Consider the following 19512-nt stretch of genomic DNA (forward strand, 5'->3'; position numbering starts at 1 on the left):
TTGGATATCGAGCCCGAAATTGATACTATGGTTGGCATTGAAAGTCCATGCTTCTTGCTAAAGAGTAGGAAACAAGCCGTATGGCGCTAAAAGTGATTATAGAGATTCGAAGGGAAGGTGGAAGATGAGTGAGGAGAACGGGAAGGAAGGCCTACATCTGTGCTACTGGTCAAGCTTACCGACCGGCAGAGTGGAGTGCGTCAAGGGACCACGTAGATTGATCCATCCAGACGAGGGAAACAGTTTTTGCCCGCAGCCAATACGGTGATGACGATTGATTCCATTACATATAGGAGGATTGGTGCCGGTAATTCCCTTCAACAGTTGAACCAAGCACCCACGGCACTCTAAGTAACTACCATTAGGTATGTCTGAGTGATCGGCAGCGAGCATTCCATCTCCTCATTGAAGAACAATCTACGATATACGAAAAGCACAGCTCAGGCTCTAGCGTTTTTATGTCCATTTCATCATGACTAAACGCCGCGCCTGGTAAGATGCGACTTCGTGAAAACCGGGTCTAAACTGCCCGGGTTATCCTGACTCTCGACGTGTCTTCAGCGGCAGACCAAATCTGCCTCGTGCAGTACTCCATCGTCTCAGCCTCCAAACAGCCGACTCTATCTGAACAAAGCCAGATCGACTCCGATACGCCACATTGCTTTTTTGTTTTTCTGACCAGAACTGTCTGGGCGTCAGAGAGCCTGCGGAGAGACAGAAATGCGGGGGCAAATGCTGTGTGCTCGAACTTTTTCTTTCCTGTCTCGCAAAGGAAAAGAAACGGTGGAGAGGAGGAAGAGCATAGGAGTGGAGGAGATAATAAAGGGGAATGAACAATGGTAGATAGAAACAAACGAGAAAGCGAACCCAAAAGTCGGAACAGGGAAGAAAACGAGACATAAGAAACATCAACGGATAAGGTTGTAGCTCCACGGGAAAATCGGTCACATCATGCATCATTTCTCCGTCGTTATGCCCCTTTATGCGCGGGCCTCCTCGGGGGCAGCGCGCTCCTGGCGCTGCTGGCGGCCACCCTTGCCGCCGCGCTGGTTGCGCTGGTTGCCCTCGCCAGTAGTACCGGTGGCCTCGCCGCCGCCAAGGGTGAGTTGGGCGGTTGCTAGCCGGTTGGACAGCTCCATCTGTGTGCGGATGGTGTTGGCCAGGTATGAGACGACCAGAACGTCCTGGATGTGGTTGTTGCTGCAGGGAGTCAGTAAAAAGCGGTCTCAATCGGGGTTCATAAGATGAAACGTACAAGTCCCGCTCAACGTCCGCGGGCTCGACCTTGGGAGCCAGAGCCAGGGCGTTCAGCAGGAACTGACCCATGGCAGTGGAGGCGGGGGTCTCCTCGTCAATGACCGACTCGACATATCGCGATACACGGTCAATCATACCCAGAACCTCCTCAATCGCGCGCTCGAGCGCCTCAACGTCGGTCATCACGCTGGTGGAGCGCTCCTCAACATCCTTGGCGTTGGCAATAGCCTCAAGACCGCTCTTGTCGGCCTCGCCGTATCGGAGCTCGTAGGGGACGGGAATGAAAGCGGCGCTGTCGGCAGCCCGTTCAGCGGTGACACCAACGGGGGCGGAGATGTAGGCCCGGGTCTCGAGGTCCTTGCCGGCCTCAGTAGACACGGTCAAGTGGACGGCGGGGTGGGGCCATGTGCCGTCGCCCTGGCCGCTGTAGAAGTTCTGGATCAAGGCGGAGAAAGTGTTCAGCTCGGAGGCGGTGGCATACCAACCGACGAGAACTTCGCGCGGGTTGGCCTTCAGGTGCAGGGCGAGCATCTGCTTGTGGTACTCCATGTCGACCTCGACCTGGTCCTCGGCCTCAGAGTGGCCCACGGCGAACGCGGAGCGCACTTCGACCTCACCTCCATCCTCCGATCGTGTTCCCAGCAGGGTACCGATGACACGTTCCTGGTCGGCGTTACGGCGCAGCGAGTGGTCAAGAATGGAGAAGATGGCCTAAATCCGACGAAGAGAGGTTAGAGATTGCCCCTCTAGGGGATATATGCTTTGCTTTGATCGTACCTGCGGCTGGATGACCACGTTAAGAGGGGCAGTGGTCGGAGCGGTCCCCACAGAGACCGGGCCAAGGGGGCGGGCGAGGTGCAGGAAGGAATCTTCGGCCATGGTGGATGGGGAGGGGAGGGCGAGGAGGTTGGAATTGGAGGTGATGAGAGGCTGAGACTCTCCAAACGGCAGACTCGACTTCGGAGGGACAATTTTTCCAGCGAGGAAAGTGGAGAGCCCGCGCTGATTCCGCCGATTCTCTTTGTGTGTGGGAATTTTCGCGCTAAGATAAGATAAGCCCACCCGGTCACTTTTGCAACCGCAAAAAAAAGATCTCCGCACTTTCAACTTAACGTTTCACTGCGCAATGGCTCCCCCACGAGGACGCGGTGGTCGTTTCATGAGAGGCCGGAGAGGCCGTGGTACTGGCAGAAGAAATGACTTTGCGTCGTCGCGGCTGCAGGAGGTGGAGTCAGTCAACCGTTGAGCGCGCGAATGGAAGGGAAGCTAACTACAATACAGGTCGGACGAATTATCCGGCGCCGATGCGCCGAGCAATCGGAAAGAAGAGGTCATTGATATGGGAGAAGATACCATGATGGACGATGCTTCTTCTAGCAGCGACGAAGATGGGGAGAACACCGGCCGTCCGTATAACGAACTACTCCAGCTGCTGAACGCCAACTCCGACTCGAAGGGGCCAGCTCGGAAAAAGAGAAAGCTTGCTAGTGATATTAAGAAGGACGAGGCTCCACGCACCATCGCAGTTGACGAAGATGATGAGCAAGCCAACGATGCTTTGCAAGACCAAGCTCCGTCCGACGATGAGGAGGAAGCCCAGGAAGTGGACGATGATGATGACGTTATGGGGCCGTTCGAGAAGCACTTCAATGCCCTTGAAGGAAACGATCTTTCTCAAAAGATTCAATCTATCGAGTCGAATAAATGGACCTCAGCGAAGAAGGAGGTGGACGGGCTGCGGCTGGTGCAATCTATCCCGGAGGTGGAAGGTTCCGAGAAGGCAGTACTACTTCCAGCGATGAAGAGCACTGCCAACCTGAAGGTAGGTTTCATACTGAGAAACAATCATGGGAACGCATCTGCTAAAAATGAACAAATTCAGCTCAAAAACAAGTTAAAGCCTCGTGCTGCAGAGCTCCTGCCCACTATCACTGGCTCCGCCCAACAGATTGCCCCGTATATATTCGACTACCAGGACGTTCTCTACGGCGCGCGTACCGCATCCACCGCAGAAGACATGCATGACATTATGGCTCTCCACACAGTTAGCCACCTTATCAAAACCCGAGACCAGGTGCTCAAGAACAATGCCCGCCTGGCGAAGGACCCTGACACCGACATCGAATGCCGCGACCAAGGCTTCACTCGCCCGAAGGTCCTGTACATTCTCCCGACTCGCCAAGCCTGTGTGCGGGCAGTCAATGCAATCACTCGGTTTTACCAGGTTGAGCAGCAGGAGAACAAGAAGCGATTCATGGATACGTTCTCTGCCCCCGAGGATGCAGGATGGGAGAACAAGACCGAGGATTTTCGCGAGCTGTTCGGCGGTAACGACGATGATATGTTCCGAATGGGACTTAAGTTCACCCGCAAGACGGTCAAATACTTTGCGCAATTCTACAACTCTGACGTGATCTTGGCCAGTCCACTCGGCCTGCGGACGATCATGGACCAATCCGAGTCAGTCTTTTCTTACCCTTCCAAGTGACCAATCCAAGCACCGCTAACCCTTCACAGTGCCAAAAAGCGAGACTATGATTTCCTTTCCTCCATAGAAGTCGTCGTCGTCGACCACGCCGACGCGCTCCTCATGCAAAACTGGGACCACGTCTCCTACATCTTCCAGCACCTCAACCTGCAGCCCAAAGAAGCCCACGGCTGTGACTTCAGCCGCGTACGCAACTGGTACCTCGACAACCATGCGCGCTATGTCCGACAAACCATTGTCCTGGCCTCCCACATCACCCCCGAAATCAACTCGCTCTTCTCAGCGCAGATGCAGAACGCCTCCGGCCGCATCAAATTCACGCCAACCTACGCCGGCGCTATCACTGAGCTCCCGCTCCCGGTCTCAGTCAAGCAGACCTTCTCCCGCATCGACAGCATCTCCCCCGCGAAGGACCCGGACGCCCGGTTCAAGCATTTCACCACGACAATCCTCTCCACGCTCGTCAAGAACATTGCCAACGGCCGCGGCAAGGACGGCGCAGGCACTCTTATCTTCATTCCGTCATACCTCGACTTCGTCCGCGTGCGCAACCACTTCGCCACCTCTGCGCAGACAACGAATGTCTCGTTCGGTGCGATCTCTGAGTACGCCGAGGCGCGGGACGTCAGCCGTGCGCGCAGCCACTTCATGAATGGCCGCCACTCGGTGTTACTGTACACCGAGCGCGCGCACCATTTCCGCCGCTACCAAATTCGTGGTGTTCGCCGGATTATCATGTATGGATTGCCTGAGAACCCAACGTTCTATGGTGAGATCGTGGGATACTTGGGGCTGGACCCTGCTGCTGTGGTCGAGGCTGCGGAAGGCGGTGTCCGAGCACTGTTCTCGAAGTGGGATGTGCTAAAGCTGGAGCGTGTTGTTGGAACTTCGAGAGTTGGCAATATGCTGCGCGAGAAGGGTGGTGATACCTTTACTTTTGTATAGAATATGCCTGTCCGGATGAGTAATTACCGGTAGTCAAGTCCATCTTGGCAGAATGTAATTCATATGCATCTATATATCATGATTTTCCTCACCAAGGGGAGAAACATTAGCAAATTCTTGGTTTTGGCTTGTAACAGTGGACGTACCACAGTGCGGCGCTACCCTCAAGAGCACCTACAATCCCTTCGATGGCTAGATTGTGATTGCAAGGCACGAGACATAAACGTTAATATTCCTATTTTGTTAAGACTTATATAAACACAGACACCCTTTTAATCCACCATCTTGACCCCCCAAGACCTTTAAGAGTCCAAGAAGATCTTGCACCATGAACAGATACCCATCGGTTGCCTGTGGAGAAAGAATATTTCTCCACAGTATCCTAAGCCACAGACCCATGATGGTCGACACATCATCAAGATGAATGTAATCATGAGCGGAGGTGAGCTGCTCGACGGAAGCAGTGGTGACAGCCTGTCCCTGCCCCGAGTCGAGAAATGTCTGAACGGAGCCTTCTCGTAGCCCATCCAGGAAGACTAGATCACCAGTTCTCGCAGCATGGATTTCCGATCCACGCAGCGCATATGCTTCAAAGGGCATAGGTAGACTTTTCGTTACCACAGTGTGGGCCTATAGGCATATGGCAACATGGTACACTGCAAGAGCGTAAAAATTACGCAGAGAACCTGGAGGGAAAGTATACTTATTGCCGTCCGTCGGGGGTAATTCTAGGTATTGTTTCGGCATGGATGAATTGAACATAGAAGCAAAAACAGTCATGCAAGGATTGTTCCTCGGAAAAACTGGATATCCACTATCTCCTATTCTACCAGACTGCCATCGAGTGTTGCCCCTCTTCAATAGGTAATAGTTCACTGCTTGTGGGTCATGCCGTGGCCAAGATCTTAGATAGCGCGCTAATAATGATTTTCGTGGCATTGATGTGGAGTGGGGTGGAGTGCCCGTGGTACTTGGCCACCAGAATATCACCTTGAGGGAATGACTCCTTGAATGACATAACATTAGTTAGTTAACTAACTAACTATGTCCCTACCAAAAATTACATAAGTACCGGGCTTGGCTTGGCTTCTTATCTCTCCCAGCCTGGCAGAAATACTGTCTTACGCTGAAACAGGCTAATCATGTCCGGCATTTGGGAAGTTTGAAGTTCCCGAAATCCCAGAAAAGAACAATGCTACGAGTCCATTTATTTGCGTGCAGCACAGCCAGAATGAATTCAGGATATTCATAGGGCCACCGTAGCCCAATTCGAACATCCCAAATTACTGAAGTCATTGTTTGAAGCTTGCAATCGTCTAGCTAGAGTATCTGGCCGGGTTTTTTTGAAGTACTCCCAATGAAGTCCACTTTAAACTCTCATAAATTCCATTTTAACATCCTCTTCCTGTATTTGGACATCATGTTGTGCAATCTTCTTCATATCCTATGTTCTAGGACTCACCCATAGACCGTGATACCGCATATATTTCCCTAGGATACTAGTCGTTCATAAGCACCGGTGACAATACTAGATCATACTGGAATAGAAAGTGTGTGCGGTATGGCCCACGCTTTATAATTGGTGCATGTTATGAAACTCCTTGGCAATGGCATAGGCCAGATACCCCACTGTTATACCTACATTATCAGACAACTAGGTAGTTCGATATAAATTGTTTCAAGGGGGTTTCTGGGCTTAGGCTCCTTGGCATGAGAGACACAAACGGAGAAAAATATGCATACTGGGCATGAATATAAATAGCCAGGGTTCTCCGTAGCCTGGCGAAAGTGATCTGAACAGTATCGCATTCTTTCTGTTTAACCCAAATACTGCTGGCAGTAAGTCTTTCATTAATTGCTTGTGCTGTTCCCTCTTTTGTTTCTTGATCAACATGAAGCATTTTGCCACTTTCATTGCTACCGCCGGTGTGCTGGCCCACTCCGCTTCGGCGCACTACATTTTCAGCAAGCTTGTGTTGAACAATGAGGTTTCCGAGGACTGGCAGTACATTCGCCAGACTACTCGCGACAAGTGCTATATGCCCACCAAGTTCACCTCGACATACGACAACCTGACTCCCAGTGACAGCGATTTCCGTTGTAACCTAGGCTCTTTCAGCAATGCCGCAAAGACCGAGGTCGCGGATGTTGCTGCTGGTGATACCATTGCCATGAAGCTCTTCTACGACGGCAGTATTGCACACCCTGGACCTGGTCAAGTTTGTACGTCTACATTTTGCATCGTTAATATGCAGAGTGCTAACTGAATCATCTACCTCAGATATGTCCAAGGCGCCCACAGGCAAGGTTCAGGAGTATGAAGGTGATGGCGACTGGTTCAAGATCTGGGAAACAACCATTTGTGACGATAACGGTGACCTCACCACAGATGCTTGGTGTGCATACGGCCTGTCGCAGTTTGAGTTCCAGATTCCCGAAAATACCCCGGCTGGCGAGTATCTCGTCCGTGCTGAACACGTTGGACTCCATGGCGCGCAGAACAATGAGGCCGAATTTTTCTACAGGTAGGTTCCGCTGCGGCCCTTTCCCCGTGAGATATATTCTCTGATCAGACTATTCAGCTGCGCTCAGATCAAGGTCAGCGGCACTGGCAACGGCTCTCCAAGTATCACTTATCAGATCCCGGGTCTTTACACTGACAACATGACGTTGTTCAATGGCCTTAATCTTTGGACGGACTCGGCCGATCAAATTGAATCAGACATTGCAGACACTCCGATTGGTGATGATACCTGGAGCGGAGGCAGCAGCAGCGGGGCATCCTACCCTGCCAGCTCATCCTCGATTAGCTCGTCCATCTCATCAGCCACGCCTGAAGCTTGGAACAAATTCACTTGCGGCACGCACAGCAAGAGATCTGCCATCCACTGCCATGCCTAATGGCCATAACAAATTTAATTGCTAAACTGTATTGGGGGCCGCTTGTATTTCCCAAGATTCCTGTGTGCCCTCTTTGAGTTAATAGTATCCTGGGTGGACAGAACCAAGGCGCATGTTTTTTAGAGCATCCCGAAACTCCTGAAAGTGTTTCAATTAAGCTTATGGCGCTCGGATAGAAAGTATCTAAGTGATGTTAGCTTTACTCTTGTCCATAGCTTCGCTGTGACCCTTGGAGGGGCACTCTCAATATCAAGTGATTTTCCTAGCATACAGTGAGGAAGTATGCTCTCAAATACATGAGTAAGATAGAATAGCTAATAACACAGTCTAAGGCCTGCCCACTGTGGAGCAGAAAGAGTTTTTGGACCCAGAATTCAGAAAGGGAAAAGAAGTGTTATTAGTCTAGATATATGAATTCGATTAAAGAGGAATCTGTTGAGCCGATCGACGGGAAAGATGGCGAGTGCGGAGAGCCGCGCACAGACAGCCGCCATTCATTGCATCTGATAAAAACCAATCTACGCATTAGCGCCCCCCACTAAAAGATAGCGTACAAAACTATATGCGCACTCATCCGATCGCTGACTCGATTACGATCTCGTGCGTATAACACAGGTCGCATCCCTCGAGCACTCACTCGTTCGCAGGATAGTCAGCCCAGAGCCGGTTAGCGGGTCAATCCGGCTCCGCTCCACTCCGCAATCCAAACTATTTTTTCTTCCCCATGATTCTCCGCTCTGCTGTGCAGCACCATCCGTCTCCAACGGCCTCTTTTCCTTCTCTGTCTCTCATTTTCTTCCCTATGTATTGCATTTATAGAGCTCGCCTATAGATAAAGACAAAAGAGACGCTGATACGGCAAGCCGGACATGCCACATCCACCATCGCTGCCGGAGACACCATCCGTCCCGCAGATCGCCCATCCCAGTCGAAGCCAGCCTCTCACCACCGATGCCGACCACCCCGATGCACCCCTGCCAATTGAGCAGCCCTACCGCGATGACACCAGCCAGCCACCCTACGACCAGCTCGTGCGGTACGAGCCTAGGCCGATCGACGAGGACGAGGATGTCGCAGCGGAGGCAGCGCGGCCCCGCACGGCGTGGCGGGCCAAGCTGAGGGTGTTTTGGCTGCAGAATAAGGGCATGTTCTTGGTGCTGATGGCACAGATGTTTGGGGCCAGTATGAATGTCATGACTCAACTTCTGGAGATTCATAGCTCGATGCACCCGTTCCAGGTACGTTTGGTGTCGCAGGTTCATGACGGATTTGATCGTGGTGATTTGAGATATGCTGCATCCCCAGCGGAGTCGAGTTATAACTAACAAGTCATTCTGCTAGGTGCTCTTCGCCCGCATGTCCATCACAGCCGTGGCATGCTACCTCTACATGTGGTACGCCAAGGTGCCCGCGCCGTTCGGCACCCGCCCAGTCCTCAAGCTGCTCCTCCTCCGAGCAGTCTCCGGCTTCCTCGGCGTCTACGGATTATACTACTCTGTGCAGTACCTGCCGCTCTCTGAGGCGACGGTGATCACCTTCCTCGCCCCGATCCTGACCTGCTACGCGTGCTCCCTGCTCATCCCCGGTGAAACCTTCTCACGGCGGCAGCAGCTCGCAGCCATTGTCTCGCTGATCGGCGTCGTGCTCATCGCGCGGCCGTTCTCGAAGCGCGACGGCGCCGGCACAACGGCCGACGACGAGAGCCCCGACGATGCGGACACCTACCACCACGTGCTAGCGACGATTGTCGCGTCCGTGGGCGTGCTCGGCGGTGCGGGCGCCTACACGTCTATCCGGATGATCGGCCGACGCGCGCACCCGCTCGTCTCGGTGACTTATTTCTCCAGCGTCACGACGGTGATATCGGTAGTCGCCATGGCCGTGCTACCCGGGGTGCCGTTCCGGCTGCCGTCGACCGTCACGGAATGGAGCCTGTTGACCGGGCTGGGCGTGTGCGGGTTTCTGCTGCAGTTCCTGCTCACGGCGGGGCTGAGCTATGTGCCGCCGGCTTGTGTGCGGGGGTCCCGGTCTTCGAGCCAGGGCTCGAAGGCGACGAACATGGTGTTTACGCAGATGCTGTTTGCCTTGTTCTATGACAAGGTCGTTTGGGGCAGTACGCTCGCGCCGGTGAGCTGGGCAGGGTCGGTGCTGATCCTGGCATGTGCGGTTTATGTCGCGGTTGCGCAGGAGGAGCACCAGGCGGAGCATCCGGCCAAGACAGAGGAAGGTGATGGTGATGGTGAAGATGATGGGCGGTTCAAGGATGGGGATGACGAGGAGGCGGAGGTGGCTGCACGGGAGTGAGTCTCGATCGCGGAGATCAGCGTGAGAGCGGCCGCGGAGTGGTGAAGAGCTGCGGGTGGAGTGCATTGAGTTTGACCGTTGTGGGGGGGGAGGCCTTGAAGAGCGTCGCCCATCTGATGGGTCAATGCACGAGGTCGTGTACATTTTAGTATCTTATACTGTCCTTATGACTATGAGTATGGCTATGACTATTATGCTTATGAACAGTACTTCGTACCACTGACTATCATTCCATTCCAGGCTCCCAACCTGCCTAGCTGCAGAACTCGGTCCGAGCCATCTTGCACATGCATTCTTACTGTCTCTCACCTGTTTGTTGATCCAGTCGATCCAATGCAGCCAATGCAGTCAATGCAGCCAATGCCGGAGCACACTGCTCCCGGCCGTCCGCCTATACCGCATCCATCCACCACGCATCTTCGCCCGACGTCATAAGGTTGCACCCCTTGGCCCCCGGGATCGCCCGAGGCTTATCATTGGCGAGACGGCTGCAGCCGTGGATATGCCAGCCGATGTGGAAAAAGGACGCTTTGGATGTACATCTCACGCCTGAGGTGGATCACGCCAGCGACTCCATAAAAGGCCCGCCGGCCCCAATTTTCGAGTGGGTTTCCCCCGGATTTTCGGCTCTATTGTCTTTGGTATTGCTAGCTGCTGGTTGCTGGTCAATTGGCTCTTCGGGCCGCGATCGGATGCGACAATATCGAGGCTTGATACTCTACTGCGATCCTGCTATACCGAGTACATACTCTGTACTACATTCCCTCTGCATGGACCAGTGACGAGCTCGCAAAATCCTCGAGAATCCCGGCCAGAGATATACATCGATACATTCGACCGCCACAAAAGCCAATCGCCAACATGCGCCACTTCGACGCCTGGGTCGTCCGCGACCCCTACTCCATCTGGCACTACTACGCTACCGGCCAACGCTGGAAAGACACCGTCCGCGACCTGATCCACGACCGCAAGATCTGCGCCCCATCCTTACCATCCTCATCCTCCAGCAACAGCCCCTCCCCGTCCCTCTCCCCCTCCACCCCAAGCAACCCCCAGACCTCCTGCTCCCTCCTCACCCGCCTCCCCCCGAGATCCGCCATATGATCTGGGGCTTCGTCTTCGGCGCCGACACCCTGCACCTCGTCACAGTGAAGGACAAAGTGCGCCACGTCCGCTGCAACTCCGCGTCGCCCTCGCTCACCCAGCACCGCCACTGCTGCCCGACGACGCCCGCGCGCTGGCGCGTGTCTGACAGCCGGGTCCAAGGCCACTCCGACGGACTGCTGTACCCGCACACGCACGCCCAGCTCCCATCCAGCCTGAGCGACGGCAATGTCGCGCTCCTGCGCACCTGCCGCGCCATCCACGCCGAGGCCGCGACCACGCTCTACGCACAGTCCACCTTCGACGTCGACGACCTCTACACCTTCATTGCCTTCGCACAGAGCGTGCCCCGCGCCGCACTATCCTCCATCCGCCGGCTGACCGTGCAGTGGATGCCCGTCTGGACTCCCCTGACAGGCCAAGACCACAAAGGCTCCATCTACGCGCATACGCACAGCGACGTGCTCTGGCTGCAGTTCTGGGCGGCGGTCGCGTCACTGCCTGCCCTGCGGGCACTGAAGCTCAGCATTGACCTTGGCCGGTTCACGGGCACGGTGACGGGCGGCGGGGCCGTGCTTGTGGCGGGCCAACGCATCCCGCTGGTGCTGAAGGAGCCGTGGTTGTTGCCGCTGCTGAATGTGCGGGGGCTGGAGGAGTTTGAGTTGGCGGTTACGGCGAGGTGTGATGTTGCGGCGAGGGGGGTGATTGAGGGGGATTTGTGTCGGGATGCGGGGGTTTTGAGGGATCAGTTGCGGGCTGTTATGTGTTCGCGACGGGGGGTGCCGCTGGGTGCTCTTAAGGAGCTAGGGCTTGACGTTGACGGCGTCTGGTTGAGGGCGTTGGAGGAGCTTGGGGAGGAGTCGCCGGTGAGGAGGGCCGGGCCTAGATTGGCAATTATGGCGTAAATAGGAGAAGACCAGTTCGGAGGGACTGGACTGGACTGGACGGGACTGCTTTGGGGGTCCACCGGAAACTCAACCTTTGGGTTGAGGAGGTGTGGCGTGATGCTTGCTTTTACTTGGTGATACCCATCCTTTTGGCCGTTGTATTTGGCTCGGTTTTAGTTTTGGTTTTGCATTTGCATGTGGGTGGCTTGGTTGCTAGAGATAGACCACGAGGGGAAGACTAGCCCTAGGTAGAGAGAGATTCCAAGAATGATATATACATGGTATCAGGTATGCTCGATACGCTATATACTTGGTCTCCCGCGTGCATCGTTTCAGGTCTATGATAGGTTTTCTCACTAGATTTGGAAAGTCCAGTACACCTAGTATGAGTGTCAGTCTGGACATGCCTTATAGAGGCAGTTCCTACTTTGCTCTTGTGATGCAACGAGTATGTAAACTCCTGATTGCAATGTGTGCAATAAATTTTGAGAGTTCTCCGACGAGTACCGAAACCGCACAAGTCAGGGGCAATCTATCCCATATATCCATTTATATCCATGATACCCAATATCCAGCAACAAGCAACAATCGTCCAGATCCAGGGCCCCAATCAAAAGCAGAGGCGTGATCCTCTTTTGCGCAGCCGACTTATCATATGAGAACCTTCACTTTTGTGATTGCACGGAAAGCCAACATGAGGCCTCCCAGCATATCAAACAGGCCAACCAGCCAACTAGCTGATCAGCAAAAACAAGAACCGAAAAGAAAGCGGACCTCATAACCAAACATCATATCAAGGCGCAATTGGTGAATGGTGGGCGAGGTCGTGAGCAGGGTAGAGCAGGGTAAAGCAGGGCAGGGCAGGGCAAGAGAGAAGATGAGGGATTCAATTTGCGGAGTATTAGGGGCATCAATTTTGCGGTCCACAACCATGTATTTCATCAGACGAATCCAGTCGAGAGTAACATCGACAGCGTCGACAGCAATACCATAGGGAGAAAGTATAATAAGCAGACAACACCAAGCGCCAGAATAAAAGAGAGAGAAGGTCGCCTGCAATTTGGGGAAAAGGAGGGGGAAAAGCCACAAGTAAGGTAAGGTAAGACAGCCTAGAAGTATAAGACACAAACCGAATGCAAGATGATAGGTGAGATGAGGTGCGGTGAGGTGAGGTGCAAATGCAAGAGTCCATCCAGAACCGATCTGAGGACCGAATCCAAGCCAATATCCAATATCCCAACCCGATCCGCCGGACCGATACACATCAAGCAACACAGAGAGAGTAGCCGAGTGCATCAGCGTCTGCGGGAATCTACTACGCTGCGGACACGCCCTTGCGGCCCCGCGACTCGTTCTCGTCATAGCCGTTTTGCTCGGACTCAGGGTCTTCGTCTGTGGGCGAGTGCGGATGGCTGGGCGGTTCTGTGAGGGAGAGGCGGCTGCGTGCCATCTGTCCAAGGGAAAAAGAGCATGATCATTAGCGACGAATGCGATTTGAAACCCCCGAACCACGGGATACGTATTCAGGGAAGGACGGAAAGGACAAAGGACATTTACTCACCCAGGCGCGCACTCCACCAATCAATCCCAGACTATATCCCGTCGCGAAATCCTCATTCCGGCCCACGCCAGGGCTATCGGGCCGAGTAAGCGCCTCCACGCGCGAGAGGTGCGATTTGCTGCCGCCGGTCGGGCTTGTGAGCGGACCGCGGGCACTGCCGTAATCAATGCTGTTCCGGGCGCTGGGCGCAGGACTGCCAGGGCGGCTATTCTGCCAGATCTGGCGCAGCTCACGGCCGAGTTCCTGACCGGTCATGGTCCAGTTGCTGCGGATGTTGTCGCGGATTTCGGCGACATGGCGCTTGATTTCGAGCTCGTTCTTCTTCAGCCACGAGACGTTCAGTTCTTGGCGCGAGGCGCCGCGCTTGAACTGACGGGAGATGTACTGGTCGTAGTCGCGAACGATGCTGGACACAACAGAAAGGGATTAGCATATTATTTTGTTGGAAAGGAAGGGCAATGGGTCGATTTTTTTTTGGGGGGGGCGGGTTCGGGGGTTTCATACCGGGTAATGATGCCAGTTGTGCTAACGCCCTCGGTCCGCTGCGTCACCAGGAACTTGCCTTGTGCCTTGATGGGCTCGTAGATGTCGTCACCCTCGGCAGCCTGGTACGGCAGGTCGTCGTGCGCGACATAGTCGATCTGGTGCTCGGACAAGAATTCCGGCGTAACCACCCACGGACAGTTCGGAATGACCTCGTCTACCCACTTGCAGTGCCGAATGGTTTCCGCACGCTCCGCACCGCTAAGCACAGTCAGACCTTTGCGCTGATGCGTCTCCTCGTCGCCCGTGACTCCAACAATCAGGAAGACTTCCGGGAACGCCTTCTTGGCCTGCTCGAGCTGTCTCATGTGGCTGCGTGGGCAATTAGCATCAACGAGCTTGCGGGTTCGTCCGAGCTGGACACGTGTCCTGGTTGTCGATATGGGACCTACCCAAGGTGGAAGAGATCAAAAACGCCGTCCGCATACACCCGCACCGCCCGCCCCTCGGGCGGCGGGTTCGTGTGGTATCCGACCGGGTCCTGCAACCCTCCACGCTGCGGCGGCAGCATGGCGGCACGCCGCTCCTCCTCTGCGTTAGGCAGATTAATGTGCAAGCCCGGACGACTCCTGGGCCGGCCCTCGATGTCACTGCTGGCAACCGTAGTCTCGGACGGCTCGCCGGGGTCTTCCATGTGGATGGCGCCATTGGGTGTCACGGTCGGGCTCACATCGCCGGAGCTCTTGCGGGCCCGCTTGGAGGGTGGTACGGGCTCGCTGGCGCTGGCTTGCTTCTTGTGTCGGGAGATGGCGGCATGGGCGGGGCCGGTCGAGTCCTCACCGTCTTCGCCGGACGCGTCGCGAGAGGACGGCTGGAGCTCGGCGGTGCCGGGTTGTGGTGCTGGTAGGTGCGAAGCGCTGCGCTTGCGCTTGCTGGAGGGTGAGGAGGGGGACGTCATTGTGGTGTCGGGGGCGTGTGAGAGAGTGTTGGTGACCCGGGAGTGGTGGGAGGAGGAAGAGGGTGGTCCCCTAAATAAGATGAGCGATGTTGAGCTGAAACGAAAGGGCCGCGGTGGCCCGAGTAGTTAGGGGGGCAATTTTCTTTGGGCGGTGGGGTCCTCCGCCGTAGCTGGTTTAGCTGGTTTAGCTGGTATTGGCATCGTGCACTGACGTCGTCCAGGGTCTTGACAGGCTGGCCAGGGGGCTTTCCCGGATTCGGGGCAGATTCGGTGCTTGGCTGTATCTCGTACTCGTACACCTATCAGTATAACTCGCACTCCATTTCGTAGATTCACCTATATAAGGCGCAATGCGAAAACTAGTGACTCAAAATGACGGAATGTTACACCCCGGTCTCCATGCTATAGCGGCCATAACCTGAGATGGCAGCCCAGATGGCCCCCATCGCCCGGAACTCCACTGTTAGAAAGCCGAAAAACTGTCTACCATAGTACAAAAGTACCATTCGAACGAGAAATGGAAATGCTCTCGCAAGCAGGTTACCGAATACACCATTGGATGTGCGGAAGAAGGCCAGCAGCGATCCTGTCCCGCATTGCCTGGGTTCCTATCGCTCCAGGTTGCTTTCGTGCTTCTACCGAGTCAATGGCGTTCAGGACGGAGGATATTTATGATGCGGTTAAGTAGGGGCCATGATCATGCACCATCTCGTGTCTCCGAGAGAAAATGAGGTCAAAGATCCAAGATCAAACACCGGGGAGATAGAAGGCAGGAAATGTAGTAGTCAAGGGATGAGGAAGGGCAAGACGGCGTGTAAGATGTAATGGTTCGTCAATAGCGGGGCATTTCCTGCGGTATCTCGTGTGGTGTCAAAGCATAAAAAAGAAGACATTCGTGCGCATGAAGGGCCCAGTTGGCACCCGGCGAATTGGGCCTTCTTGATTCCTCCCCTCGACGCCCCGTTCCATCGCAAAACCCCCCGAGGTCTGTCTCGCCCTCTCTTTCACGTCTCCGTCCCCATCCCACTCTGACTCGGACAAATATTCCATCTCAAGGTTCAAGGAGAAACATAGTACGGACTCGAAGAAAGGGTCCCAGGGATAGCTAAAGAGAAAAGAAAAAAAGAGAGACGAAGGCAAGGACATAGATCGTAGGATCAGGGCGACAAGGGTAGGGGGGAGGGAGGAAAAGGCCGTTCACAAGACAAACAAGGAGGGGAAGACGGAAAAGATAAAGAGAAAATCCAAACAGAGGGGAGGAGAGAGGGAGGAAGGTAGAAAACATCCAGGGCGATCAGGAACTACGCACGCGTGGACTTCTCCTTATCGTCCGTGGAGGCGGGGGATTCGGATATTTGCGCGGCGGTGCCGCTGGCTTCCTCCTGCTTGCGCTGGGGACCGGGGGTGCCCTCACGCTCATTCCGAGTGGAATCGGTCGGATGCACCTGGTTGGCCAGGTCCTGCTGCTCCTCCGTCTGATTGAACAATTCGTCCTCGTTCTGGTCCGGGATGACCTCGGTGCCGTCGCCCAGGAGAATAATCCGGCCCGAGCGCACGCTGAAGGCCCGCGAGCGCTCCATCTCCAAGTCATAGTCATCGGGCTGATCCTCGAATTGGTTCCGGATTCCAGGGCCGCGGAACTCGGCTGCTCGCACACTTGACCGTCAGCACGACGAGGGGCTTCCTTCGGGTTCCTCGTGAGACTTGCCATACTCGGGCGGAGCACAGGGCCCGTCTCCGTTCGCAACCCTCTCTGCGATCTGGTTGTACCACTCCTCCTTGGTCTTGCCGTTGAGCAGGCCGATGATGGTCATGGTCATGTTGTCACAGCCAACGCCGCCGGTCTCGCTGTTCGAGGCCAGACAGTTGTCCATCATGTTCTCGCAGATCCGGGAAAGGTCCTGCTTGGCAGCGATTCCCCTCCGCACAAATTCCACCACGGCTTGGGAGGACTGGCAATCCCAAATACCTATATAAATATTGTGAGCATGCGTAACCCAGCTTTCTTCGCTGCTGTATCAAGATCAGCGTTCGAGGTAGTCAAGGGAGACATACCGTCGCAAGCAATAACAAGGAACTCGTCGTCATCGGTCAGCTCGTGAACAGTCACATCGGGGTAGGCGGTCACGATCTGTTGCTCGGGGGACAGCTCGGGGCTCTTCTTGAACTCGAAGTCACCGATGGCGCGGGACAGGGCAAGGTTTCCGTTGACACGGCCGAAGTCGACAAAGCCACCCGCAGCACTAATACGGGCCTTCTCGCCTGTTGGTGGGGAATTAGCAGGCTGCCCTCACGGGGAAAAGAAAGAACCCCTTGTTTGCTGGCGGCGCGTGGGGTGTTGGGGTTCAGGGAATAGGCACCAACCTTCATTCTGCGGCTTGTGGTCAAAGGACAGCGGCTTTGCGCGACCCTTGACACCCAGCACTGATCGGGAATCACCGGCATTGGCCTGGTTGTGCATCAGTCACTCTAGAGCTCCTTTAATTCTCGCCATGCCTCCGGTTTTCAACGTACCACCCAGATCTTGTGCTTGGAGATGATGCTCGTGGAAGCAGTGCAGCCGGACACTTCCTCTTCATATTTCGGATCTGCAGCAATATCACTTGGTCAGGAGGGGGGTTGTCCGACGATTTTTCTTCCTTCTCTCTTTCTTTCTCTGGGGGAGAAGGGGGGAGAAGCGGATGATCTCCTCTTCTCTTTCAACAGGTGGCCACGAACCTTCCAGGATTGCCCGATCAGTGGCCAAAAATCCATCCTTCAGCGCCTGCTCGATGTCTCCCTTGGCGAATGACTCCTGTTTGGACACAATCTTGTGGAGGTTTTCCCCAGCGAACAGCGCTACCTTGTCTCCACCGTGGCCATCATATACACCGAAGAAGGCCAGACGCTGCTCCGGATCGGTCGGTTTCTGGTCAGTAGGACCCGTGTAGTTTGCGTGAAGGTCGAGGATGGCTGCGTGGGCATCTTCCATGCTGATCCGCCAGCCCTGCATGGCAGACACACCATAGATGCAGCACTCATCTCCGCCTTCGGATGAGGTCTAGAAGATCGAGAAGATTTCAGGTCAGTTTGGGTTCGATATGGATATCTCCGATAAAAATCGGCGGCTCAGGGGTGCTGTAGGTGGCTGCCCGCGGCCGGAATAGCCTCCTTTCCACACGAGTCCTCTCAACCCCTCCCCGGGTCAGCTGGACCCCGCATAGCCGATCACCACGTCTGAGAATCTCCTCCACCGAGCAGGAGAGAGGCATCCAGGTGAAAACGAGCATGTAGCAGGGATGTTGAGACAGACAAGGGGTGGCAGGGGGGTGACCGAGGTCGTGGAAAAGGGCAGGGCATTCGAGGGCTGCCATGATGTCGCAGTGTGGGGAGGGGCAAAGGCCAACGGAACAAGAGGAAATTTCGGCGACTCACCTTCTCGACCACCGGCTCCGACAAGGTCTGACCCATAATGGTATGGATTGAATAAGTATTGAGAGGAAGAGGGGGAGTGTCGGAGTCAAGCACTAGATGACTGATAGAAGGGGAGGAAAGGAAGGAAAGTCAGGTGAGGGCGCAGGCCTTTCAGCGCGTCTCGTCTGGTCCCGCGATAAGTCGCCAGCCAAAGTGGGGAATCAATGACGATCTAGTTAGGGCTCGCCCACCAGATTGGCCTATGGAGGGATTGAAAGGGGAAACAGGGAAGAGGGAGAAGAGAGTACAATTAAAAGGCAGGTCACAGACTCAATTTTGTTGGCACGGTGAGATATGAGATAGTCGGCGAGGCAGAGATTTCCCCGTAATCTCGTTACCTTGTTACCTTACGCTTCCGCTCGTGTGCTCTATAGCCGTCACCTGACTCAGACTTGGCGATGAGGTGAGCATTCAGCTCGGCGCGACTCTGGCAAATGAGACAGACGGGCAGACAGCCAGCAGGAGCGTCTATCTTGATGATTCCAAAATACGCTGTGAGCTCATCTTCGCTGCTCTGTGTAATGTCTGACGGTTCATCCAGGCACCGGCCGTCCCTGTGATCGTCACGCTGTGACCCAGAGCGAGGCTGGTACAGTATGGTACGAGGGGGAAATATCCTCCCCGCTTAGCGCAGTCGGTGAAGGATTTCATCGATCTTAACTCCGACCAGAGGAGATGCCGGCTTCCTTGCTAAAAGTCCACTACCTCCCACCTGCCAACTGTCCGGCTTTTTTGTCACGACTGCACGTGCCACTTGCTGCCCTGGGCGGGGACGGTGGACGCCGTCCGATGCTTAGTTAAATTGCTTATTGAGAAAAGTGGCATGGAATATAGACGGAGAATGGGTGGTCTGTGAGCTCCATGGCCCACCCGGTAGTGGGAGATCAGATCTGGCATCTGAGGTACTGAGGTGTTTAAACCTAGCCAATGTCAATAGGTAGTCAAGAGACCATGATCAATCGGAGCTAGACAGATGCTACTATATATATTGTTCGCCCGGCAGCATGATTGCACACAGCAGCAGAAATGAGATGATCAAGGAAATCTTGAATCAGATCAGATCAAATCAGTTATGATTTATTTGGGCCTCTTAAACAAATGAGAGGCCCCTCCCCCCCCCCGGAATCCTGAGCTCCACACTTAGTTACTCCTCGCAGCCTCTATCCCTCCA

General features: G+C 54.7%; 7 protein-coding genes across 7 annotated transcripts; 4 read left to right on the top strand and 3 right to left on the bottom strand.

Moving 5' to 3' along the window:
* Positions 1–980: 980 nt before the first annotated feature.
* N7482_007540 (eukaryotic translation initiation factor 3 subunit F) lies at positions 981–2136 on the bottom strand (the record flags this gene model as incomplete). The annotated part of the gene is made up of 3 exons (XM_056689665.1): positions 981–1200; positions 1256–1968; positions 2035–2136. 3 exons carry the CDS (start codon positions 2134–2136, stop codon positions 981–983), a joined length of 1035 nt encoding a protein of 344 aa, XP_056542094.1.
* Positions 2137–2383: 247 nt separating this feature from the next.
* N7482_007541 (UTP25 family protein) lies at positions 2384–4690 on the top strand (the record flags this gene model as incomplete). Its single annotated transcript, XM_056689666.1, has 4 exons — positions 2384–2487; positions 2539–3079; positions 3140–3717; positions 3775–4690. 4 exons carry the CDS (start codon positions 2384–2386, stop codon positions 4688–4690), a joined length of 2139 nt encoding a protein of 712 aa, XP_056542095.1.
* A 1892-nt stretch (positions 4691–6582) lies between these two features.
* N7482_007542 (lytic polysaccharide monooxygenase auxiliary activity family 9 protein) lies at positions 6583–7591 on the top strand (the record flags this gene model as incomplete). The annotated part of the gene is made up of 3 exons (XM_056689667.1): positions 6583–6913; positions 6972–7215; positions 7273–7591. 3 exons carry the CDS (start codon positions 6583–6585, stop codon positions 7589–7591), a joined length of 894 nt encoding a protein of 297 aa, XP_056542096.1.
* An 869-nt stretch (positions 7592–8460) lies between these two features.
* N7482_007543 (DMT family transporter) lies at positions 8461–9895 on the top strand (the record flags this gene model as incomplete). The annotated part of the gene is made up of 2 exons (XM_056689668.1): positions 8461–8829; positions 8933–9895. 2 exons carry the CDS (start codon positions 8461–8463, stop codon positions 9893–9895), a joined length of 1332 nt encoding a protein of 443 aa, XP_056542097.1.
* Positions 9896–10756: 861 nt separating this feature from the next.
* Positions 10757–11904, top strand: N7482_007544 (uncharacterized protein; the record flags this gene model as incomplete). Its single annotated transcript, XM_056689669.1, has 2 exons — positions 10757–10840; positions 10903–11904. 2 exons carry the CDS (start codon positions 10757–10759, stop codon positions 11902–11904), a joined length of 1086 nt encoding a protein of 361 aa, XP_056542098.1.
* A 1297-nt stretch (positions 11905–13201) lies between these two features.
* On the bottom strand, positions 13202–14888 carry N7482_007545 (choline-phosphate cytidylyltransferase; the record flags this gene model as incomplete). The annotated part of the gene is made up of 4 exons (XM_056689670.1): positions 13202–13336; positions 13448–13853; positions 13952–14302; positions 14383–14888. The coding sequence occupies 4 exons, from the start codon at positions 14886–14888 to the stop codon at positions 13202–13204; spliced, it is 1398 nt and encodes a 465-aa protein (XP_056542099.1).
* Positions 14889–16198: 1310 nt separating this feature from the next.
* N7482_007546 (PP2C family serine/threonine-protein phosphatase) lies at positions 16199–18338 on the bottom strand (the record flags this gene model as incomplete). The annotated part of the gene is made up of 7 exons (XM_056689671.1): positions 16199–16544; positions 16602–16857; positions 16944–17150; positions 17253–17337; positions 17403–17476; positions 17607–17928; positions 18303–18338. Coding segments are annotated over 7 exons (1326 nt in total), but the record flags the coding sequence as incomplete, so codon positions are not given.
* Positions 18339–19512: the final 1174 nt, after the last annotated feature.

Source organism: Penicillium canariense (genome assembly GCF_028826845.1).
Source record: "Penicillium canariense strain IBT 26290 chromosome Unknown utg000004l_segment0_segment0, whole genome shotgun sequence".
Classification (NCBI taxonomy): domain Eukaryota; kingdom Fungi; phylum Ascomycota; class Eurotiomycetes; order Eurotiales; family Aspergillaceae; genus Penicillium; species Penicillium canariense.